Source organism: Buceros rhinoceros, unplaced genomic scaffold (assembly GCF_000710305.1).
Source record: "Buceros rhinoceros silvestris isolate BGI_N320 unplaced genomic scaffold, ASM71030v1 scaffold6358, whole genome shotgun sequence".
NCBI lineage: Eukaryota > Metazoa > Chordata > Aves > Bucerotiformes > Bucerotidae > Buceros > Buceros rhinoceros.
Window position 1 is genome coordinate 20,988 of NW_010427411.1, and position 25,080 is coordinate 46,067.

At 43.5% G+C, this 25,080-nt stretch overlaps 1 protein-coding gene across 1 annotated transcript in view; it reads right to left on the minus strand.

The window, feature by feature from the left end:
* Nucleotides 1-25,080, minus strand: part of COL4A6 (collagen, type IV, alpha 6) — an 87,218-nt gene that overhangs the window by 6,910 nt on the left and 55,228 nt on the right. Inside the window, exons 13-37 of the mRNA XM_010141889.1 lie at nucleotides 24,497-24,556; nucleotides 23,555-23,599; nucleotides 22,558-22,611; nucleotides 21,192-21,261; nucleotides 20,372-20,482; nucleotides 19,403-19,552; nucleotides 17,727-17,831; nucleotides 16,667-16,827; nucleotides 15,528-15,707; nucleotides 14,815-14,998; nucleotides 10,100-10,171; nucleotides 9,602-9,709; nucleotides 8,663-8,884; nucleotides 8,259-8,420; nucleotides 7,277-7,285; nucleotides 6,145-6,315; nucleotides 5,319-5,462; nucleotides 4,933-5,058; nucleotides 4,428-4,609; nucleotides 4,099-4,162; nucleotides 3,492-3,566; nucleotides 2,976-3,083; nucleotides 2,130-2,237; nucleotides 1,645-1,716; nucleotides 303-428 (exon numbers count right to left, since the gene is read on the minus strand). Of these exons, the coding sequence (XP_010140191.1) occupies nucleotides 303-428; nucleotides 1,645-1,716; nucleotides 2,130-2,237; nucleotides 2,976-3,083; nucleotides 3,492-3,566; nucleotides 4,099-4,162; nucleotides 4,428-4,609; nucleotides 4,933-5,058; nucleotides 5,319-5,462; nucleotides 6,145-6,315; nucleotides 7,277-7,285; nucleotides 8,259-8,420; nucleotides 8,663-8,884; nucleotides 9,602-9,709; nucleotides 10,100-10,171; nucleotides 14,815-14,998; nucleotides 15,528-15,707; nucleotides 16,667-16,827; nucleotides 17,727-17,831; nucleotides 19,403-19,552; nucleotides 20,372-20,482; nucleotides 21,192-21,261; nucleotides 22,558-22,611; nucleotides 23,555-23,599; nucleotides 24,497-24,556 (2,869 nt within the window). The remainder of the gene's footprint in view (nucleotides 1-302; nucleotides 429-1,644; nucleotides 1,717-2,129; nucleotides 2,238-2,975; nucleotides 3,084-3,491; nucleotides 3,567-4,098; nucleotides 4,163-4,427; nucleotides 4,610-4,932; nucleotides 5,059-5,318; nucleotides 5,463-6,144; nucleotides 6,316-7,276; nucleotides 7,286-8,258; nucleotides 8,421-8,662; nucleotides 8,885-9,601; nucleotides 9,710-10,099; nucleotides 10,172-14,814; nucleotides 14,999-15,527; nucleotides 15,708-16,666; nucleotides 16,828-17,726; nucleotides 17,832-19,402; nucleotides 19,553-20,371; nucleotides 20,483-21,191; nucleotides 21,262-22,557; nucleotides 22,612-23,554; nucleotides 23,600-24,496; nucleotides 24,557-25,080) is intronic.

Below are 25,080 nucleotides of genomic sequence, written 5' to 3' on the forward strand. Positions count from 1 at the left end.
AGACATGAACAGCAGTACTGGCTGAGTAGCATTTGTACTGAGGAGAACAAAGAGACATCTCAGAACACGAGGAGAAAAATTACACGTTCTGCTGTTCAGGAGAGGTATGTATAGACACTGTAAGAACTGTGTCACCAACGTTTCGCAAATACATAGCCACATCGCAGATTTAACCTTTACCTGTCAAGCTACTAACCTCCTCCGTGGCTTCAGGAGTTCTCGTTGGTAATTCTACTGACCATGCAACCCATTAACCTGAGCTGAAATATGTCCTGCTGGGCTTCCAGAACATCAGTATTTACCCGTGTCTCCTGCTGAGCCTTTTGGTCCAGGGAATCCTGGAGCTCCTCTACCCAAGCCTGGAGAACCTTCTTCACCCTTTGGACCTGGGAGACCTGCAGGACCTTTCAGTCCAGCTTCACTCAGACCTAGTTAAATACGGTTAACAAAGATAGGAGAGCTTATTCAAATTGTCTAATAGCAGTTAAATTATTACACAAAGCTGTAATTCAGAATGTACTACTCTCTCTGCTGTTTTCAGTAGAGCAACAGAAAGAGAGTTGGTGCCTCGTGCTACTCAGGTTGTGCAGAGCGAATTTAAACAATCTGCAAGATGCTGAAAGAGAAGTGTATGACTGCTCTGGTCTTCCCACAGGCTCTTGCACAAGGATGTGAACTTCTGTGACAGGATGTGCCTGGCAGCCTGTACACTGTGTCTCTCAAGAGGACGCAACATAGACTCAAGGTTCTGGTCTTTACCTAATCTGGTGGGCTTCATGCGCTAACATGGAGCACACGGTTTCTGCAGGCTACTGCAGAAGGCACACTGAGGCACAAGCGGTGCAGGGCAGAGGCTCCCAGGAAGAGCTGCAGGGAGATGTTCAGCATGTCACTCTGGTAAGAGATAAATACCGAGCAGCTCTCTCAGATGGGAAAACTGGAGGATCTATACGCTGTAAATCATTACTTTCCAATAGAGGAGGTTTTAAACATAGAAAACACAGGCATTGTTGGCATTGCGCACATCGAGGTTGGTCCATTTTCATGCATAAAATGACTGCCACAAATTTTAAGTGCTGCTTCACAAGATGACTGTAACTAAACAAGTCTCTTTGGAAAGGTCTTTCTCCAATTCTTTACATTTAGTAAAACACTATTTGCATAACAGAACCTCGTGCTATTTCACGTGGTTAGAAAATAGAAAAAAGTCCAGCAGACACTTCCCAAAAGCAGAACCCAGAATCTAATCAAATAAATCAGCTTCTTGTTTTACTGAAGCCTTTCTTTGAGCTCCATACAATGGAGGGCTACAGAAAGCAGTAAGGAAACATGCCATCGTTAAGGCCCACTCAAAGCAAGCATTTGATGCTGCCCTGCTAAAATCAAACATCCATGAGAAATGGAAGAGTGCTCTGATTTCATCCCATCAGCATTCCAGCAGTGACATAGTCCTTCAGGAATTCAAGGACAACCATCAGCAGAAAAGCCTCTTCACAGGCTGCATCCCATTCTTACTGGCATTGAAGAATTAATTAAATCCAGAACTCGGTGAAACAAGGGGATTTCAAGGGGAATACTATCCTTGTGATGGACCAGTACAAACATTTCCCTAGTTATGACACTTCTACCACCCATTTCCTTTACCTGGTGTTCCAGGAGACCCTTTTGTGCCTGGCAAACCATTCAGACCATTTAAACCTGGAAAGCCATAAAAGCCTGGAGAGACATTGGAAACATGTAAGTGAGCAAATAATCTAGTTAGGTGGAAATGCGTGAGATGTTTCATGGAGACTAAAACAGGTCTGAGAAATCTGACACTCAGGGAAACACAGTATGTGAAGTCTTCCTTCGCACAGGCCCCCTTCATGGAAACTCTTCCCACTGCTCTCACTGGTTTTGCCCTCAGTGAACACCCAGCAGTGATCCAAATCACTGCCTCTCCCTTTTAAACCACTCCTCTGTTCATTTCTAGCAGCTGGTGCCTGCAGTAACATTGCCAAGAAATGAACTGATTTCCCACGCACAGCTGGCCCACCCACACGAGTGCTGCCGGCCTGCTGTGATATACTTGGCCCAAACACTGGTTTTCTGACCCAATTTCTCCCACCACGTGCAGGCTCCAGATATACCTTTAGGTCCTGCTGTTCCCTGAGCTCCAGGGAATCCGACAGATCCTGGCTGCCCTGGAGGACCCGGTGGCCCAGGGACTCCTCTCAGCCCAGCATTTCCAGGGATTCCTAAAAGCAAGCAGAAGAATGTTCCCGTACTACACATCCGGGCTGGAACATCTCACAGCTACATCCTACAGCTTCTGTTCCTGCACTTAACTCATAAGATGGGTGAATAAACAACTATTTAGATAAAGCAAAACCAGATCCAAATCTCTCCTCACTACCACTACTAGCACAGCATTTATCCATCCATCCACCATCATCCACCAAGTGACACACTGGAACAGTTCACATACTGATTAACTAATTAAATTGTTTTTCAAATAAAATATTCCAATAACAAATTTCGCTGTTCTCCCATCTTTAATCTAAATAACATTTTGCAAATCTACCTGCTAGTGACATCACTACCCAGAGACACGTGTAACCATCCTTCTGGGTAGGATTGGCTCTACAGAGGGAAGGGACAGAAGTGCTGCGATGGAAGATTTTAGAGCAGCCTTGTCCATAAGCAGCTGCAAAGATGCTGCTACGCCTTGTATCTAACTGAGGTCTTTCCTAATTGTTAAAGGAATTCCTTTAGATTTCTGTTGTGCAGGATTCACCATGTAGGTGACACAAAGGATCCTTCACGATAGGACAAGGTGACATCTTACACTATTGTCAGAGAAAATTCCCATCTTCTTGTTAACCTCTTGTTTAAGCCTCAGCTAGGATAGGCCAACCAGGGCTAAGGAAACAACAAGGTGAGCTTGTTCCACGGTCACACCGTGAACTGCAGAACTTAGATGCCTAGTCCATTACCTGCTGGTCCTTCTGGGCCAAGATCTCCTGGGCCACCTTTGGGTCCATTCACCCCAGTATTTCCTGGGTAACCTGGTTCACCCTTGAGTCCTTCTCTCCCTCTCTCTCCTGAAAGGACGAAAGCAGACAGCAGCATGCTAGAGCACAAACCGAACTGGCGGGCAGCGTGAAGAGAATGAGAAACACGTTATATTGAGGCTGCAGCACTCGTGTCTGCTTAGCCATGGTCTGGGCCTTGGACTAGACTCCCTGGATGCCAAATACCAGAGCAAGTTCACAAATTCCTCCTCAAGAAATGAAGTGGGACCCAGCGTTAGAATTTAGCTGTTCTTGGACGTGTTCATTATCATCCAGATTTGTGCCCCACCTGGATTCCAGACTTCTCAAGTCTCACTTCCAGGAGAGGACTGAAGTATTTAAATTTATAGATTACAAAAATGTCCAAGCTGGCAATGCTATCCTGTTTAATCTCTAGAATTTTGCATTCTTGAAGTGAGCAGTGAAGGGCTAATTTACCTGGGAACCCTGGGTCTCCTCGTTCTCCTTTTGCTCCAGCAATGCCAGGAACGCCAAGAGACTCCCCATGATCACCTGGAAAAGAAAGACAAAGTGGGGAGGGCATTCCCTAACTGTCTGGAGGGAGCAGTTTTCAGGGCTGCTCAATAGCCTTGTTTATGAAAGGAAACTCCACCTGTACTTCAAATCCATGGAGCAAGCCAAGACAACGGAAGGGATGAACCCGAGTTAGAAAATGCTTATCGACAGCAATGGATGCAAATCCGCTCGTGCAAACGCATGATACGACAAACATTACAGGTAATTCCACAACTTCCTGCCCTTTATGCTTTTGACACAAGAAGATGAGAGAGAAGGGTGCCCCTCATGCTGTCCAACATGTTTCATAGAGTGCTGTGGTCATACTTTCAAATGACCGTAAAATATTTAGGCATTTGGCTTGGGTCTGGTCTCATCTGAATGAAGCCCCTTACAAGGGGACAGGTGTACTTTGGAGCCAGTCACTGGAGAAGAGCGGACACTTCAACAACACTACTCATGCATTTGAGTCACGAATGTTAGAACTGTGTGTACTGAAAGACCATCTACAACACAAAACACTTCTTACCCTTTGGACCAGGGAGGCCAATAGGTCCTGGGAATCCAAGTGTTCCTGTGATACCATCTGAACCCTGAAAAAGCCCCCAACAAATTAGCCTTTACTTTTTACTCTTGCTGTTCCAAATTTGGGACATGTGAGATAACAGACCACAAAAATGTAGGAAGAAATACTATCCAAAGGGTCATTCAACAGTATGAGCCAAACGAAAACAATCTGGAAGTTTTGTAAGGAAAATCCTGCCAGCTTCTGCTGCTTTGCTATGGAAGTACCAATTAGAACACAGGATTCTCCTCAGAGCATCTTGAGAAGATGAAGATAATTAAGAAGGTATTTACCCTCTCTCCTGGCATTCCTGGAAATCCTGCAATACCATGTGTACCCTTCTGTCCTGGCAGCCCAGGCTGTCCAGGTGGACCAGGGAAGCCTGGGTCACCATGAAGACCTCTCTCTTTGCTTGCTAACCCAGCTGGACCAGGTAGACCAAGCTGTCCACGGCTTCCTGGGATTCCTTTATCACCTGGGTTGTACAAAAAATTCATATACAGTTATGAATTTCATTTATAATACAGATATTCAGCTCATTTTGGCCAATTGACCTGTTACTGAAAGCTCCCTTAAAGAGCACGAAGGGATGGCATTAGCTCTGCAGAACTCTTCAGAGGACAACTGTTTTCTCAAAATTCAGAGTTCTGAATTATGCAAATCTTGCTGGGATGCGAATGGCAGGACCAAAACCAGTAACAGTGCAGGTGCTGTCGAAAGGGCAGACCATGCTCCACTGTGAATAAGCACCGTTACTGCACAAATGATATGGCAACTCACTACAACGCTGTGAAATACCTCTAGGTCCAGGGAATCCTCCAAGTCCAGCCAATCCAGGATCTCCTTTGTCTCCTTTGAATTGCAGAGCTTGTTCTGGAGGCCCGAGAACAGGAAGACCAGGTGGACCTATATCACCTCGGTCACCTGAAAAATAAGAAGTCAGGAAATCTTCTCGCAAAATAATATAACAGAGGAAGGGTATAACACCAGAAGCTGGCGGACAAAAGCAGAACTTCCATGTCTCCTGACGCAAATTCATCAGGAAGCGTTCGGCATCTGTGGCAACCAGGCCGATGGATTTCACAAGGAAGAAAAGAACACAGTATTTAGAAGAAAACTTCTCAAGAAGGTCTCCTATGCCCCTCTGCTGTTCAGCCAGCAAAAGCCTTCCAGCAGTTTCTCACCTTTTTGACCTTGGAGTCCCACAACTCCAGGGCTTCCTTTTCCTCCAGCTGTTCCAGGAGCTCCTTTAAACCCATTCAGCCCAGGCACACCAGGCAGGCCTGGCATGCCAGGGAAACCAAGCAGGCCAGAAGACCCCTTCTCGCCTGTACAGAGAGTTGAGAAATAGAAAGGGAAAATTAGTCTGTTCTGGTGCCCTGCACACCCACCCAGCTGGCAGGCAAAGGCAGCACGGGTCTGACCAGATCTGGGGAGTAAAACGTCACAGTGCAAGCACAGCACAGCCACTTCTCTCACGGGTCTGCACACATGATCCTTTCAATCAGCACTTTTCAGTTCATCTTTGAGAACCTGGTCCTGCTTCCACTGGAGAGCAAAACCAAATCAATTTCTGAGAGCAACACGCAGTTACATAACTCGATTGCTCTCTCTAAAATAACACAAAATTCTCCAAGTAACCAATATTGGTGTTTAATGACCACAGAGATTGTAAATTTTTACTTCCCATTTGGTTTGTGCTTCATTCTCTCCCTTCTATAAATTTCATTCACTGTTCGTCATTCATTCAATTTTCATGTCCTTCTATCTTGACTTACACAATCCTTTGTCCATAAGGGCCCGAGTCCTTTAAGATGGATCTCTGTATCCTCAGGATTTGATAATTAAATCCATCATTCATAACTCATAACTCAGCAGCAAAACAAATGCACTCCAACACTAGTTGGGAATTCATTCTCTTCTGACAAGTTGGGCTTAAAATTGGTCTTAACACGGTTGGTTTTTGGGGAGCATAGTAACCACAGACTATTTCCCTAGTGGAACACATACCTTTTGGCCCAGAAAAACCTGGACGTCCATCTTGACCGAAAGGGCCGGGTGGCCCTACGAATCCTGTTTCTCCAGGAGATCCTGGAGCACCATCAAGGCCTGGGAAGCCTTTCATACCAGCTGGGCCTTGCGGGCCAACATCCCCAGTCAAGCCTTTGGCTCCAGGAAGTCCTGAATCAACACAAGAAAGAACTCAATGGATTATGTCACGCAAACACGAGGCCAGTTGGTGGACAGCTTCCCAAACTCTTTAAACACAGCATTGTTTCCAATATGACAAATGGACCTCGTGGCACATGCAGCCTACTAGAAAGCATAAAGCTTAGAATTGCAAAAGCATTAGTCATCTAATAATAAAATACCTATGAAGAGGGTTACTGCCTACATCACTACACAACCGGCGAGAGTGAAACCCCTTATGATGTATCTCCTTTTGCCTCCTTTACCAGACACTAAACTCTAGCGTATCAGCCTTACCTTTATCGTCAAGGCCGTCAAACCAGAATGGGGAGCATCGTTACCTACCCCATCCTCTGGGTGAACCAGAGATCAGTTGGAGAGGCTAGTTCTCACAAGTTTCTTTTCCACCTTGGTAGCTAAAGCGTTACTTCTCAAGACCAAATTGCTCACTAAGGGAACAAGCTTCTGATTGTGCTGTCACAATACCAACACTAAATGTTTCAGAACGTTTCTAGCTGAAGCTTTGTAATAGTTTACAATTTTAAATAAAGGCTTAAACCATTGAAAACAGAATGCTCATATCCAAGGGGAGGGTAAGGAAAAATCAGGTGGCTTCTGAAAAATGGCATTTGCAGCAGTAGCACCCAATACATGAGCTTTGCTGTACTCAGGGCTTAAGCTACGACACAGAATCTTTTAAAGTTGAAGGTGAAACGGCTGCTTTAATTAAGAAGACAAAGAAAACACACACATTTAAAATCTGTACATATTAAGGATTTCCTTACAGACTTCAGGCTTTGTTACTGTCTGAGCATTCTCCCTGCAATGGTTCTTTGCCTTCTGGCTTGATCAGCAATAATAAGGGGTATCACCTGTAGTCAGTGCAATTCCTGTAGCCTTAAAAGCTAGGTTGTTAGTCCATGAGCTTTTCTGCTACACTGCATTTTCTCACCTTGACAGCCTAGGTGAAGAACCCATAACCAAACAGTGTGACATCAGAAATGGAGAGTTGATGATAAATGGAATAGAAACATGGTGAAGGAAAAAACAGACAAAATATGTAAACAGAAAGAACAAAGAAATTAATGATTCAGAGAGACTACAGCTGCAAAAAACTTAATCATGTGAGGCTTATCGTCCTAGCAATGGAAGAAACAGTTGAAAGAAAGTCATATATGGCATATAGTCCAAAAAATGTAAAACAAGAGAGGCAAAAGGAATGTTAAAGTTAAAATAAATAAAAAAAACTTCTAAACTCTACGATGTTCATCTCAAATGGCGTTACTGCTTTCATTCGTTTGTTGTCGCTGTGCTCCAGCACTGTCATTCTGCATGTCAGAACAGATGAGCTATGTCACAGAACATTATCTACCCATTCCCAAGTCCCTCTTCACTGGGTTCTCGAATCTTGCATATACTGTTACCATGAAACACTTCAGTCAGTGCAGCTTGAGAGATACTGCTGTTCTCAAGTGCTCTGGGTTTTTTTTTTTCCCTTAAAATGAAGGAAAATAAATTTCTATTCTGTCCCAGTGAAGCTAAAGAGAGACAAGTGCTTGTTCTGAGAAAGCCAACAATCATCAATCTGTCAAACTCACGTCAGGCAATCTCATACATGAGAAACCAATCGTCATGAAAATGGAAATGAAGATCAGTCAATGATACAGTCAGCATGTAAGAGCAGAAATGTTAAAAATATCAAGACATTTAAGATGATTTCTCCTATCTTTCTCCTGTACTTCTTACAGCCTTGGGGCACCACTTCTCAGCAGGAGTCATCCAGCAATCAGAGGCAACAGGCTCAAATTCTGCACTCTGTAACCCCCAACCAGAGGTAGAAGCTCACACCCAGCAAATACCAAATGTCTCCCACACTTCCTCAAAACTGCAGCATTCAGCTTAGCTACTTGTCTTCATCTGAAGACATTACATACCTGGTGCTCCTGTGAGGCCAACTGACCCCAAAGGTCCTGGTTTTCCCTTGATGCCAAAAGGTCCTCCAGGACCAGGAGGTCCCCGCAATCCAGGGACACCCGAATATCCTCGATTACCCTGTTCGCCTTTAATACCTAGGAGGCCTGCTCTTCCATCAAGCCCTGGGAACAGAGAATTGGAAGGTTACAGGACAAATAAAACAAAATTCACCCTTTTAATTAAAAAGTGAGTTTTAATAAAAGCCTTTAGGTTGCATTAGATTCTAAAAGAAAACCAGCAAATCAGCACCCATGAGCAGCTTAGAGCACTGCTAACGCAGTATCTTACAGAGACTGGAAAGAGGAAAGGGTTTTGAAAGAGAAACAGCTTGATATTCCCAGGCACAAGCAGTCTCAGTGCTTACCTTTTGGTCCTGGAAACCCAGGATCCCCTGTAAGCCCTTTATCACCTGGGAGTCCAGGACGGCCACGCTCTCCCAGGGCTCCACTCTCAGCACCAAATACATCTCCAGGAGCTCCTTTCGTTCCAGCTAAGCCTGAAGGACCCATTTTCCCAGGCAAACCATCTGTTCCATCCAGTCCTGGAAGTCCTTGTGACCCTTGCTCTCCTCGAGGCCCGGGGAAGCCTTAAAGAGGAAAACAGTAACTGTCACTCAGAAGTACAGAATATCTGCTTCCAACAGCATCTCTAACAAAATCAACACCTAAAAAATTTTCATGCATGAAAAAACTGTTTGGAAAGTTGCAGAATGTTTCAATACTGAATCAGAAACAGTAGCTGGTGACAGAAAGTGATGAAACTGTTTAGAGCAGTTAAAATACCCTTTTTTTTGTGAGGAAAAGTATACTTTGGGAGTATCTGGGAGCTGCAGTTAGTTGCAGCTTTACAAGCTTGGTTTCACTAGGTGGCAGATGAGGCAAAAAGGACAAAAAAAATGAAGATGATGTCATTTCAGGCTGCAGACAGGCAGTATCTCTATCTCACTATCAACTACAAAAGCTGCAAAGATGTTACATTCATCACACCTTTCTTACCCTATGTCAGACAACTTCTGGCGCTGTGGGACAGAAGACGCTGGCAGCCTTGGTACAAGCAGGAGTGGAAAGTATTCTCCCTGTACCAGGCAGACACTAAACTGCACTGCTGTGCGGACCTGTCACACTGCTCAGGGGTTATGTCATGAAATCAGTGACCTCATAAAGACGACATCCCCCTTAATGTAGTGAAAGGACAAGAGATTGCCTTCAGCCACATCCAGGCAGAAAAGTGGCCTAGAAGGTCGGACAACTCTATTGTACACGTTAATCAGGCAATAAAAATACTCCAGCAACTTCCCTCTTACCAGGTTCTCCTTGCAAGCCTATTATTCCTCGAGACCCTGGCTGTCCTTTTGACCCATGTAATCCAGGTTGGCCTGGAATGCCGGGAAAGCCTGTGCTGCCTTTGGAACCTAAGGGTAAAAACCGCATTAATAAATAATAATAATGAATGAATACGAGAAGACAAAAACACAGCACGAGAAAACAGGATCAGATCTTTTCTGCAAAGCTAGTGCTGAAAACACGATTTAAGCTAAATAAAGCCTCCAAGCTGTGGCTGCTTCATCAGCTACATAAACACAGAATGAGAGGGTTTGGGTCCAGAGAAAAAAAAATCGTGCAGTCAGCATGATCCTCCACAGGATTTAAGCCTACTTTCCTTGAAAAAAAAATTGTTCTGTCAGTTAACTCTCTGGAATAACTATCACTCAGAGAAGATTAATTAGCAGGTATTCTCTTCCTTGAGGAATAAGTGCTTCTTGGTAGCCAGCCAGTGCATCACAACCAGCCTGTCTCCCTACCTGGCAGTCCTGGAAAGCCAGGAGTCCCTGAGGGCCCATATGCTCCAGGAACTATGCAGGGCAAGGTGATACCTAAAACAAAGAAACACTGAGGTTACACACAGCCCCTTTCAGAGAGACGGACAGAAGAGGAACATTTAGTATCCAGGTGTTTTTTACAGGACATATCATAAGCGGCTGTGAGTGAATTTACTCAACACTGCTGACATCTCAAATAAGTGATATTAAAGTCATCCAGAACCTAGTGATTGTCTAATCTCATCTCTACTACTGACTTACTACAGGACCAGTAAAAGGTAGCAGCTACTGCTGTGGACTACCTTAGCATGACGTCCACGGCTTCCACTCAGCACCTGGTGCTCCCTATGAAGGGGCTGTGCAACAGGCAATGAAAAGGCAGCCTCGGAGAGCCTGAGGTCCAGGCTGAGAGCTTTCAAAGGCAGCAGGAGCTGACATGTGTTCCTGACTTTTAAAAACAGAGGATGCTTCTAGGCTGTAAATGAACAGTACACTACATTTCTAACAAATGTGCACATGCAAGATAGAATACCTAAGTGTTAAAAAAACCTGTCACCCAAGAGTTTAGGCCAGAGAGATGCAGGCGTGGAGGGTGGAATAGCAAGGGGGTTTTATCTCAGCCTTACTCTCCAACTTCTTCTTCTACTGTCCATCAGACTAAGAAATAACCACATGGCTTAAAAGTTTTTTAGCAGCAAGCAAGACTCAGCAATTGCAAAGCTCTTTGACTGACTTCCACCTCTCAAAGCAAAAGGCTCTGTTTGTACCAGCAATCCCTCTTCAGCGGAATGGAAGTGCTGTGGCATTATCAGAGCTGCTAGCACATCAGATTCACCTGAAAGATCTCAAACACTCCCTGCGTTCCTCCTTGGTGGTCACTGACATTATGAAGTCACATTCACACAGTCACAGAAAAGATTATCACAAAAACTAGTTCAGAAACGCTTCCAGGGATTGCAGGAGGAGCCTGTGCTAGAACGACAGAATTAGCTCTGGGCTGGAACAGCTGGCTTAGCCTTCGACTGCCACACACACACTTTCTACAAATGGAAATCTGAAGGACTTTAAAAGCTCCCAAGTCAGAGAGATCACACACAAAAGACGACTACTAAACCAAATTTGGGGAAGAGAGAGGGTTTTTTTCCATTACTCTGAACACTTTTATACGCACAGAGAAACAGCTGCCTAACTGCACTGCCTGATATTTGCCAATTCAAATCTGGCATCAACTACAAGGCCGATTAAGAATGAGATAATCAGGTATCACAGAAACATTGTTTCTCATTTCCTTACAAGTCTCTTTGCAGGATCATTTCCATTCAAGTTCCATTTCCAGACTGACAAGCCAAATTTACTCATCAGTCATTCAAGAGCACTCCGAACTGTGACTGCTTTCAGTCCTGAGGAGGTACCTGGTCTAAATCAGATCCCTATGAATTATTTTGGTTGCATGTGCAAAGAACTGGTTCAATGACATTCCTCCTCGGTTCTTCTGAATAGATTCCAACTCAGTTCACAAAAGGCTGTGTGAAAATCTCCTCACTATGATGTCTACATCCAACCAGAGGTGGAAAGCAAAGCTTTCAGCCTAGGGTCCAGCCCCAAACTCAGTCAGGGAAGGCAGATTTGAGCATCCCCCTCTCACAATGCCAAATGAGAGAGTGTGATTCGGGTCTGACCTCCCATTTCAACCCCCTTTCATTCCAGCCCCAACCCTAATATTCATGACTCCATTATTCTGACTTGTGAGAAGAAAGAACAAGCCTAATCTCAAATCCTAACCGGTCAGGGGCTGCTAACAGCTATCACCTCGAGTATAAAGAAACTAGTGAGGTTATGTGGAAAGCGGGACATAGCGAGGAACAAGAGGGACCAGAACCCCCAGCGTGCCTAATCAACTCACATATTGAGATGTTATGCAAATTCTGAAGGAAACTTCAGAACATTTTCTACTTTGATGTGAGAGAACCAAAGGTCAGTTCTCAGTTCACTACTTTTATTTCGATGCAAGGCATTCACTGATAGCAAAATTCATTTAAAAATGACTATACTCATGTCAGCTCTACAGAGCTGCGATAACACCTCCATTCTTACACAAAGCCAATTTAATCTGTGACAGCAATTCACCTTTACAGTCAGCACAGGCTTTAAGAACAGAGGATCAAAACTAAATTCCCCATGATTCAATTTATGCTTTGGCATAAATGGGCACCTTATGCCATGACTGCAAGATGAACCGCACACATTGCTGCCTGCCCTGGGGTACGCTTTCACAGGGCATTCTTTTGACAAAGTATAAGTGAAATGGCAGGGACATGAAATCAAAATTCCAGTTCTGGTCTTCTGCAGTCCTGTGTGAGCCTGATGCTGAATGCTTTATCAAATACAAAGTTGAGGTCCATCATCTCCGAGACACTTCCTCCTCAGACACGGTACAATAAAGAATTACATTTTTCAAAAAAGCAGACATTCGGGGCAGCAACTGGCATGGGAAGGGGGGTTTAATTAGTACTGTGGCATTCACATCACACGGCTTTAAGGACTGTCTGATGTCAGTTTTCCAAAACCAGCTCTGCCCAGTAGCATGGTCTGTATTTTACATTACTAGCTGCATAGAATCCTTGAACAATGGCTCGATATTTCATGTGAGGATAACCAAAATGCACATCGGACTGTTGTCTTGTGTTTTACAAAACAATGCAAGCAAGGCTTAGTGTAAAAATTATATAAGCAAAACTTAGTGTTGTCCATCTACTTAATACCCCACATTATCACAGTGTACACAATAACATCCCAGTATCAAGGAAAATAAACAATTTTGAAGCCATCACGTCAGGCATAAAAGCAAACTATGGGCACTTCCAACATTTCTGAGTAATCTCGTACTACTGGGTAAAATCAGTTCAGCTCTTTATAAAATACTGAGTTAGGCTTTTCCAAGGCAAGATTGTTCCACCCTGTTTTACCACATGTGGCATGAACTTGAGCAAGATTTCTCAGTGGTGCCTTAGATGGAGTAACTTCAGTAGGTCACCGACTCTGTTTCATTCACTGGCAAGATAAGGCCTCTCTGGGCAGTATAAGAAATGATTATTTCTTCCACCCACCCACATTTCTTTAATATTAGATGAAACTTACTACATCAAAGGGGCTTTTAATGTATGCAAATTATTTCCTAGTATGGAGGGAATGATGCATTCACAAGTTTTCTTACACACCTCTGTGGGGTGCAAACTGGACTGGCTAATGACTTGCTCACACTTTCCCACATATTTTGGCTATAGATACTCTTCTACAAAGGACCATTCACCATTAGCAAAGCTTTGATCACAAGCTGGCCTCAGATGTGCTCCACCGAGTTCACATCATGCACAGAGCATTTTACTTGTACTTATCTTACAATGCAATTTTAATTTAGTGGATTTTGTGAGAGACAATTTACCACACAAAGATGTAAGCATTCATAGCTATGAGTTAGTAAAGCTTTTAGCATTTAGCATGTGACTTGAATTGGAAAAAAAGCTTATGCTGACTGTTCCGGGGGACGTTAATGCTACTGTCTCCTCACCCCACAACAACCACCCAGCGTGACACTGAAGTGAGGTAACATGCCATCCAGCATGTCTGTGCAACCCTCCTGGTGCTGTTCTGGGCTAGCTCTCCCCTCCCGCTGCGTTTAAGATCCTTCCGCCAACTCCGCATACTGCAGTGGTCTTACCACCACGATTTTCAAACGCAGAGCATCAGTCCAGAAATCTAAGCAATGATATTATGTCTGCAAATTCTGACAGAATAACAAACCTAGAAGGTTAAGTTTACACAGAGTGGAAAATACATTGAAAATCAGCAGCAGCAAAGAAAAAATACGGTTCATTTTAAACAATATTTAAACGGCTGACAAGGAATCAAGACATTAGGACTTGCTCTCTGTAGTCATTTTGCTATGAAAACACTTTCCACAAACATTTAGATGTGACTTTCCATGTAACTCAATTTGAGAATGAACACAGAACATCATACATGAAACATTACCAAATCAAATCTCTATTTACCCCTTGTCGTTACAGTATGCTTTAGGTACGTATAATGACATGTCAGCTGAGCCAGACTGCAGTACCTTGGGAAGCAAACGGCCCAAAGCTGCTTGCACCAGTTGTTAGCGAGCTCCCTACCTGACTGTCATGACAACGTCTCACTCATCAGTGCCTGCCCACACATACAATGTACTGCAGTTTCTTCTTTTAAAAAAAATCTGGAGCTCCTCTTATTTCAATAACAGTAATAGTTCTGAAAACTCATTCAGAAATCTCAGATATCAGGAATTACTATTTTTATCAAAATTACTATTTCTATTTTTTCAAAAACTTCATTTTATCAATTGTCCTACCTACCTTTGGTGTAAAATGGTTCTCCAGCAAGTCAGTGAGCAGTTCCACCCAACACACTTAGTATTTGAGTACTATTTGAGTATTTGTGGCTTATTAACTGTGCCCTCCTGAGCACGGTAACCGGAGAAAGCTGTGATTGCTGTGTGAGATCTTGTGAGCCCACAAGCCACTCTCAATTAACTTAAAGAGCAGTCTTTAACCTAACGCAATCTTCTGGCCCGGCTACCAGCACAGCAGTAAGGTGAGTGCCATTTGACTCATAGCGGATTTGCACCTTTTCAAAATAAGAGCAGATCCGGCAGCACCTACCTGGAGGGCCTGGAAGACCTGCTTGTCCTGGAAACCCGTCCATTCCCGGGTCACCTGGAGGCCCACGAACTCCGCTAGGACCTGGGTACCCAACGCCAGGAGAACCAATTTCTCCACGATGGCCCTTAGAGCCAGGCAGTCCTGGCAGTCCTTTTTCACCTGGGAAACCCAGCCCCCCATCACCCTGTGCAAAGCAAAGACAATTACAGCTGAAAATCAAAGAGATATAAGAAAGCATACACAAAAAAATGCCTAAGAGTTTGGTTGGTTCTGTGCAAGGTTCAGATAGACCTGGGAAGGACATGGAAACAACTGTAAATTATTTCAAAATGCAAGAAAACTCATTGACTATCAAAAATAATGTTGTACTTGCAATAATGTAAATATTACATATTCCGAAAGACATTTTCTCTCTTAATTAAAAAGATTCTGGTGTGATTTTTCTATTTCAAGATTTGATCCATGCCTACAGTGTCCTTCGTCTTTCAAAGTCTACCCCACTACTGGAAGTTTATCTTTTGAACCAGTAGTCAGAGGAATAATGAGGACCAATTATTAATCCTGACTAAGACAAATTTGTGCTCAGGGACGGTGAGCTTTTTACGTATTTGGAGACTCATCACAGGGCTAATCAGGACTAAACCAGGCCTTTCTATTTTCTCTGCTCTTTACTCCAATTCTGAAGCACTGCTGTTAAATTAATCTGAACTTACTGGAGGGCCTGGTGGGCCTGGCAAGCCGGGAAGTCCATCCCTGCCAGGGGTTCCTGGGATGCCTGAAGGTCCTCTGGGTGCTGTCGCACCACGGTCCAAAAGAGCACCTTTGCCTGTTGCATACAACGAATCCCCTTTTTCTCCCTTAGGACCTGGAAGACCTGACTGACCTGATGAAGCCTATAGAGCAAAAGATGAAAAAAACAGGAATATGAACATGCAAGAAAAGTCTTCGCTTCTTAAAAATATCATATGAGGACAGGTCACAGTGACTGGAGCTTGAAAGAATGTATATATTATACTTAAAAAAAAAAAAAAGAGGAGGTTTGATTATTTCCAAGTGTTTCCATCAAGTCACTATGGCTTTACAATGTCTAGCCAAACCCTGGTATGCACTATGACAACAGCAATCTTGGATGGCATGTGGGAATGTGACTCACTCAGGGTATAACAGGGCCCAAGGATTGAATCCTCTTCCCTGTTACTTGGTGTGCTGCATTTACTGACACTAATAGAGATACTCTGAAGACAAAAGATTGGTATCTTTATGGACTATGATTTTCAAAAGTAAATTCTGCCAGTGAGCAATGCTCAGCACTTTGGAAAATCCCGTTTGTTATGGTTGCCCTTTCACAAAAACCACAGCTCAACTCTCACTAATGTATTTAGCATGCAGCAATTGAGAAGGAGACTGCAGCTCTGGCACACAGTTTTTACAGCTATGAGCAATGATGTGGAAAGATCTCACCACTTGAATTTCCAGGTCTTCTCTCCATGCAGATGTATATCTGCTTCCCCAGCCAGCCCTCAGTTAGGTGAACCCTGAGACTAACTTTTATGCCTACGGTCAAGAAGCCCTAGGATATATGTTTCTGTGCTTCTCTTGGTTGCTAAACATGTAATTCTCAGAAGATAAGAACCATTTCTTCTCCCATTTTTTATAGCTGATAATTTCTTTACTTGCAGGTTCTTTTCACAGATCAGTTTCTGGGTTGCCTTCTTTTTTTTAATCCAAACAAGTAGCAGAAATTATACAGAACAATGCGTTATGCTTTCACTATAATCAACACCAACAATTGTACATGGATACTTTTTCTGCTTTAATTCATGACAACCAGTAGAAACTCTTGCTGCCTTACCGGAGGGCCCCGTAGTCCTGGTGCACCCACAGTGCCTGGGTCTCCACCAATGCCCTTAATCCCAGACACACCGGGGCTTCCTGATGGACCTGGTGGACCTGAGATGCCTTTCGGACCAGCTCTTGTAACTCCTCCATCACAAGCACAATCGCCTACTTCTCCTGCAAAATACAGTTAACGGTCCAAACTCAGTTTCATTTGGATAAAGACCCTTCTCAGTTGCAAGAGCTCCAAAAGCAGCATTTGATTCAATTAGGAAAAAGCCAGTCTCATACGATTTGGTTTTGTGCCTGATCTGCTCAAGTGATGTGAGTGTCAAGCAAGTAGAACTCAGGTTTTGTCCAGGTTAATTTCTAGGCAATGCCCATCACCAAATTACCATGTGCAGCATGAACCTCACCACTTCTCGACCTCTTCCCAAAGGCTTAAACTCATCTGTTTAGGAGAGTTTTAGGACAAAAGTCTTGTGGCTTTTTAACAAGATAGTTCTATGTCTGAGAAAGCAAAGCCATACTCCCACTCCCAGCAGGTTACAATGACCCTCAGCTGGATATCTTTGTATTTCCCTGAATTCTAACTGGCCATGGATCCAAACAGTCGCAAAGCACAGTGATGTCTGCATCATCATGGCTTTTGCTGCTGGTTCTGTCACGAACTAAGACCCAAATTCTCATCATTTTTAGCTCAGAAAATACTAAAATTAAGTTTCTCTGTCATTTCCAGCCTATATTGCAAAGCAGTGAACAAGATTTTATTTCTAAGTCTCGTTATGTCTTATGGCTTTAAAGTATAACTTACTTGGCTAATTTTCTGGGTATGAGACGTTTATCTGCTTGTTTGCCTGAGCAGAGTGGGAAGTAGGAAATAGGATTTTGCTGGCAGTGCGGGACACAACACTCTCTAAACTGTAAAGGTTATTGGCTCCTTTAATCCCTCTCAGCCTCCTGTGATTTGTCATAAAGACACTTCCACCTCATCCCTTCGGATATTAACCCTGTGTAAATATCTTTCTGAGGCCCAATGACTACAGAAAGGCTCTCCCATAACAAGAGTTGATTACCTTTGTACCCCTTTGGACCCAAAGCTCCCGGCAGCCCTCTTTGTCCAGGCTCCCCCGGGGCCCCAGGCCTTCCATTCAGGATGGTGTCTGGGGGCAATGAAGGGCCTATATGCGGAAAGAAGGCAAAAGCCATGAGAAGGCTGGATTTCCAGTTCATTAATTACTTACAACGTCCATTATGCAAATCACAGAAATGGCACTGGATCAAACTGCAACTGTGGAAGTGACACAAGGAGATGTACTTGGTCGGTACCCCAGGCTGCAGCCTTTGTCTTCTGGCTTCTCATATAGAAAAGCAAAAGCTCTCCCGATGTGGGTGCAACAGAGCATCATCCCTCTACTTTTGAACCTTTTCAGACTTAACTGTTGGCCAAAGAACAACTAACCTGCAAATAGGTTGTATGAAGAAGGGCAAATGACTTAGGTCATGGCAGAAGTGCCTTTACAGGTCTGGGAGAAGCTGAGACTCATATGGACATTAAGTTGAAGGGACGAATCTATGTGTTGCTGATTTTGATGACTGGCTACTGTCCTTTTCGTTGGCACAGAGCTATCATATATGAGGAGCAGCATCTCTGCTGCTGCTGGCATGGTACAGTCATCCCCAGGGCTACCTCCCTGCTGCAGAGCCCCTCATTAAGTTTCTGCAGCTCAGGAAAGAGCCCAAAGGGCAAAAAGGTTAAGGGGACTTCACCTGTCCCTCATTTTATAACTGCAGGATTATTTTCTACATCTCTTTATATGCTGATTAGAATGAACGTGAGCCAACAGAAACAGCAGCAGACAGTGATCTAACATAATCTAGAACTACTGTGTCTGAAAACCCTTCCCCTCAGTGACAACAGTAAGACGGAGTGCTGACCAGCACCCATCTGATGTTCCATGGAAACAAACTGCAACCATCAGCTAAAAACAGCTACAAGAGCTTTACAGACTCTGCAGAAAAATGACCCAGGTTTGACTAGCAAACAGTTATTGAGAAGAGAGCACTTATTTCTTCTCGACAGAGAATCATTTCATCAGACTGTGCTTATAGGCTCCGTCACTGAAGAGTGCTGTGTTTTGAAAGGCTGGCTCTCAAAAAATAAAGCAGGCTGTGTGAACTCAAGTTTATGGCAGAATGGTAAAACACAAGGTTTGTGTAAAATTAATCCTCTTCATGTAATACTCAATTTCTAAGGAAAACAAAACAATGCATAATTAATCCAATCAGGGCATCCACACAAATGAACATGTTAAGATAAAATTGCATTTCCTCAGGTCTGAAAACTCTCTCTTCAGGCATCCTATCTGATTCCTGGTACCCAAAACACCTACTCACAAGATTAGCTATTTACCCCAGTTGCCAAGGTCATGGTCTATTCTTTATCCAAGCCAGTAGAAGGCTAGCCTAGAACTTCAAGGTCCTCTGTATCATAAATTGTGTCTACACAACCTTGTGCTTCAGTCTCTCAGGCTGCCACTCTAAAAATAATAAGGTGTATTTTCTTACTTCAGTGGGGTGGCTGTTGATACATACATTTAAGGTTGTGAGTTACAATCAGTGAGGTGCCAACTGGACATTTAAGATTTACAGATGAATAATCCTCACCGGCAAAGAAATAAATATTTAAATTATTATTAGTCTTGTTTCACTTTGGATCCAATATAAAAATACATGTTAAAAATATACATACGTAGTGAACCAGGCAATCCTGGTGCTCCTGGCAGACCCGGTAAACCCTCTCTGCCACGAGTGCCCGTTAATCCAATTGTTGCTCTTCCTGGTTCTCCCACTTCACCCTTCACACCTGGAATACCTGGAGAACCTCCAGGGCCCATTCCATCTAGACAACAATGGCACAATGAGCAGCGTTCCAGCAGCAAACACATTTTAATATTTTTAATGTTATAAAAATTACTGTTGTGCCCTGAACTGCAACCACGTTAACACAGAAGTTTATAATCGCATACAAAGGAAAACTTGCTAATTGGAGGCACCAACTGGCTCCCATTTACACTCTCCTTTGGTCATCCAGAAAACTTCACGGGGCTGCATTTAAGTCCCACTCATCAGTTTGACAATTAACTATGTAAGAGTGTAGTTAAGTTATTTTCTGATTTCCTTTGAGTGAGATAATTTCCTTAGTAGTTCCTAGTCTCTGGATCATTGCAGGCCAGGACTTCACAGATGACATTGAAGTGAAACAGAAAGTGAGATCTTTGAAGGGACAAATGGCTTCCACCTACAGTGGGTTTATCCAGCCAATCTGTTAGCTCTCTATTGCAAATATGAAAAGTCATTTAAAAATAATTTTCACAAACATTTGCTATTGTTTAAAATGCAGGAAAGGTTCTGCCAATCAACTCATTCAAAATGGAAATCAAATAACCAACCTCCTGTGTACACTGCTACACCAAATATTCACCCCTGAAAAGTTACCTGGGCTGTCATCATTTCATTCGGCTCCCACACAAGTCAACACACTCGGTTTCACTGTGTCACCCCTGCCTTCTATGTGTCCTACAGCAGTCTACAAATCAGCCAGCTGAAGGCGCAGGATGAGGCTTCCTCCAATATCTCCACCATCTCCAGGCCACTACCCAGAGCCTTCTCAGCAACATAGAAAACAGCCTCCTAAGGCCACTGTTAGCAGCCGCTTTACCTCTCTCCAGGCCTGGAAACCCCGGAGCGCCTGGCAGGCCTGGTAAACCACTGATCCCTTCTTCTCCTGGAGGACCGGGTATTCCTGGGTTTCCAGGGTCACCCTGGGCACCTATTAGGCAAATACAGAAAAACAAGGAAGAAACCCTCACAAGAATTTGTGCCGAAAGACTCGTTCAGTCAACTACCCCGGTGGCCACTGATCTCATGAGCAGCAAAAGTTAGCAGTAAGCCTGTTAGACACAGTTAACAAGAAGGGGAAACATTCCTCCTGAACTGCTAGAGGTTATTTCAAACTTGCCTGCATGTGAAGAAAGAAGAATCGGAGAGATTATACAATTTGTCCCCTTACCTTCACAGATTTAAAGACTGTTCCCATCCTCATTCAACTGTGGCGTTAATTAACTCAAATTTTCTCAGTAACATTCTTACCACATTGAATGACAAATAGTAGCAGAATGACAATCAGAGCACCCATTCCCAAGCAATGCAAGGAAGCCATTTTCCCTTAGTACACTGGAGAGACATACAGCACTTCCCCGTGCTCACAGACACTCAGCCCCCCAGGCACTAATGTTCATTCTGCCTTGAAACATAACATTCTGCAGTGTGGGAATGAAAGGTTTATTGTAAACTCTGAAGTTATAAACATGGGACCAAAAGTATCTGTATGCCAACAATACAGAAACAAAAGGAAAAATAACAAGGGATGAGGTAGACTCAATATACCCTGTGGAAAAGTGGTAAAATACAGTCAGAAGGAAAGCTGGATCAGAAAAAAGTGCTTCAGATGATTTCCAAAACAAAACGGAAACGCGTACCTGAAATGACTAAACCTTCCCCGTCAATAACAATAGGAGGGCCTGGGGGGCCAATGTCACCTAATTCACCCTGTGAAAGAAAACAGATTCAGGCCACATTCGGATGGGTGATGGAGGGGAAGACTTGTTCGGAAACAGACTGTATTATGGCAGCAATGTCTGTGGTTATTCACTAACCATCATACTTTGTCTTGGTGAAGAATACACTTTGTTCTTCTGCTATTCACAATCATCTGCTGTCCTGACTTACCTACTTCCCCTCGGAGAAAACGGATATCTGCTTCAGATAAAGTGTTTGCTGCTACCCACCTGTCCTCTGAAGGCACCCCATTACCTCAGTTGGAAGTGTGGACATGTATATACCATGTGTCCTGGAGACCAGTGATCATACCAGCATCGATACGATATTGACCGCTACCAGGTAGATCATACGTATTCACCTTATGGGAAGGCGAGAGAGCTCTACGAACACACCCATTTTTAAAAGCATTCATCACTGCAGTTATCTGTTGCCTTGCAGTCCAGGATTTCAGTAATAGGGCTTTTCAGGAAAAAGGATTCCTCCATAAAAATCACCCAGGTAGAACAAGCAAGTTGTGACAAACTGCAGTATCATTCCTTCCTCTCACCCTAACGGAGTATCAAATCCTCTTTGAAACAGCAGGTGCAAAACCTGACTGTTGTCCGAACTACCATCATGTTTATAATGCAAACACCATGCAGCGAGCCAAGGCAGTGCACGCGTCACTGCTTCTTCCACTAGCACACCTCTGTGCATAAGCCAGTACTTCAAAAGCTCTTTCGTACTTGCATTTCACATGTCTGCCAAACATATGCCAGCTCTGGTGGCAGATGAGTGTTTTTCACAGGAAACTACTATCCAGCCATTTTCCACTCACTTTCCAGCTGAATGACTGCCCCAGTTGTGAGATGCCCAGAAACCACTGGTTGTGTGTTGCCCAATTGAGAAATGGAACACATTCTTTTCAGGCCCGTCAGTACTTAGACCTGTGATCTAAGACTTCACATAGCCTTGGCAACATCCGCTTACTTCCATCGAATCTCGCCTTAATTGTCCAGCAAATACAGCATTGGTGTAAGGATAAAGGAGACCAGAGAGACTGCACCTACAATTGTAAGTCACGAAGTTCCATGAATGAACATCGTAAACGAATTAAAATAGCCAAGTGTTCACAGTTCAGCGACGATTCATTTTTATCCTTACCAATAACGAAGTGAGGAACCAAAATATACCGAAAATTACAGTGATACTGAGGTAAAGAAGAGGTCTGATTGTGGCAATGATATTTATTCACGCAAATATTTTTTAAAAGAAATGCTTTAGTATGTTCACGTAAGAAGTTACCTTCATGCCTTCGACTCCATCCAGTCCTGGATAGCCTGGAACACCTGGATGACCCTGCGAAGTCACACAGAGGAATACTGTTACACTGTGAGACAGTAAGATAGCGGCATTATTTGTTAGCCAAGACATGTGCAGTGCCTGGACTTGAATCAAAACCCCAGCTCATTGTCCTACCAAACATCTGCAGAAGAAATAAGAAAGAGAAGACTCATGGCACCAATTTCTCAGATCCAGCTCTCCATTTCCTGGTAGCATTCTTAGGGATTTCCCCTTCTAGGTGTGTGGCTGGAAGTCTATGCTGAAGTGATCTACTGTTCTCTACTGGGTAACGTTCAACCAGTATGGACTGCAAATCCCACTGCAGACAAAGATATTGCAAGGGCTCTGGAGCAGGGAACCTTAACTTTAAACCTTGCCAGGGATTCTGAAGTCTTGGACAACCGTAGGACCCCCAATATAGCCCACACACATTAGAGAAGCACGGCATAAAGGGCTTGGTTGTAATCACATAATTTTGACGTAGAGATATGAATTAGCTTATATGGGAGATACCATCACCTTCGGTACACCTCGAAAAGGACATGCAGAAAACAAGACATACAAGAAAGTGACGGAATTCCAGGCTATATTTCTGAAAGCTGTTTTCTTGAACAACTTCCACTGCGGTATCTGCAAGTGGAATGCTTTATCGCATTTTCAGCCACTAGATCACCTGGCCACTGCCACCCCCGTAAGGGCAAAAGCAGGAAAGTTGATTATTCCAGGAGGGAATGTACAATTTCCAGTCTGTGGAGGTGGTCTTCTGAATACGCAGGGGTAACTAGAGAGACAAAGGCATCTAGAGTTTTACGTGGGCTTTCTAGTTAGCTCACTAGTTTAATAAGGCAGGTGCATTCATCCATCAGAGAACTTGGAGCCACTAGATAAGGAAGTTGGTAGATCTTAAGCAGTCAGACAGCTTCTGTAATTCTAAGTACAGTTAAAAAAGAAATTTTACCTTTCTCCCTGGAATCCCATCAGATCCATCCAGTCCCAAAAGACCCTAGAACAGCAAAAAGCCATTAATTTCAAGAGGCTCCATCTCAGTCTGGTCTTATATCAGGTTCCAAATATCTCAGCACTAAAGAATGAAAAGACAAAACTTTCGAAAGGAGAAGCTACCACCGATTTTCCATATCTCCCACATACTAATAATCATCACTGAAAGAATTCAGCAGAATAACTGATAAAACAACTCTTATTTTTTTTAAGCCATTCTTTCTGATGGGCGGTTTTAGTTAAGTAAGTCACGGTGTCTCAGCTTACCAGGAAGTTAGGCAGGTAGTTTATAATTATAAAGTTATGAAACAATGCAATCAAGACTTGCTTTCTTGACGATTTATTCTGCACAGGCAGAACAGAATGCCTGGGTCCTCCTGTTGTGTATAAGTACGTCTCTGCAGCTTCATGGTGATTTGAAGAATCTATGGCTGGTGTGTGACTGAGCATGCTGTTAACTCCCACATTCACTAACTAGTCAGACCAACATCTATTACCAGCTTGCCCATTTCTTCACCAAATATCTATCTGTGGTTCTGGCACTGGTTAAGAGCTCCCTAAAGCCACTGCAAGGCCTCTTTATTCATCTGGACCTCTTGAAAGCTTCCTTTTCTGTGAAGCTTTCAAAAAAAATGGAAAGACACAGATCCTGCAGTATCAAGACCTCCACTAAATGCTTCTCTATGATCTTCTTGGACTGCCTTGTCTGTACACATCTTTCATCTCACCTTTAATCTGAGACAAGAACTATCTCTTTGTTCTGTTGTTGTATGGTGCTGGCTACTATGGGTCCCAGCCCTACATGTGCGATCTCTACATGCTTTGGGAATGCCTCTGTTGATGGAAGGCTCACATCACGTGTTTGAGAACAGGCATTTAGGGAGTCTGTAAAGTTACCTACCCTGACACCCGGTAAGCCAGGCACACCTTTTTCTCCTTTCTCTCCAATACCTCCAAAGCCCTGAAGAAAAATGACAACATTAAATCTGTGATCTGTTTGGAATTGAATAGCACAGCCCTAAGACAAAATGAGCACAAACCTATCTATTAATACAAACAGCACAACAGAGAGACGAGGGGAACTCAATGTTTCTGCTGGGATCCTTTCGGCCTAGAAAGAAATACTGTATTGCCCAGATTTGGCAGTACGTGCAGCGCATTATCTCCTTCATTCCCCATGACTTCCACCCATTTAAACCAGGGCCCATCTCCCAGCAGCAAATGCAAGTAACCCCATGCTATAAACAGTAAAGTCCTGCCACTGTTACTCTGTATCGTATTCTACATTTAGAAGTTATTTCAAATCTCAGTTCTTAATAGCAGCAGCTCAAGAGAGTGCTCAAAGCACTCTTTTTCATTTCTAAAACCTAAGAATGACACAAAACTATATTTGCATGGGCAACATCTGGCAAGGTTTGGTGGTTTTCCCAGACAGCAAGAAATATCAAATCCAGAAATAGAACACCAGGATTTAATTTCAGCAGG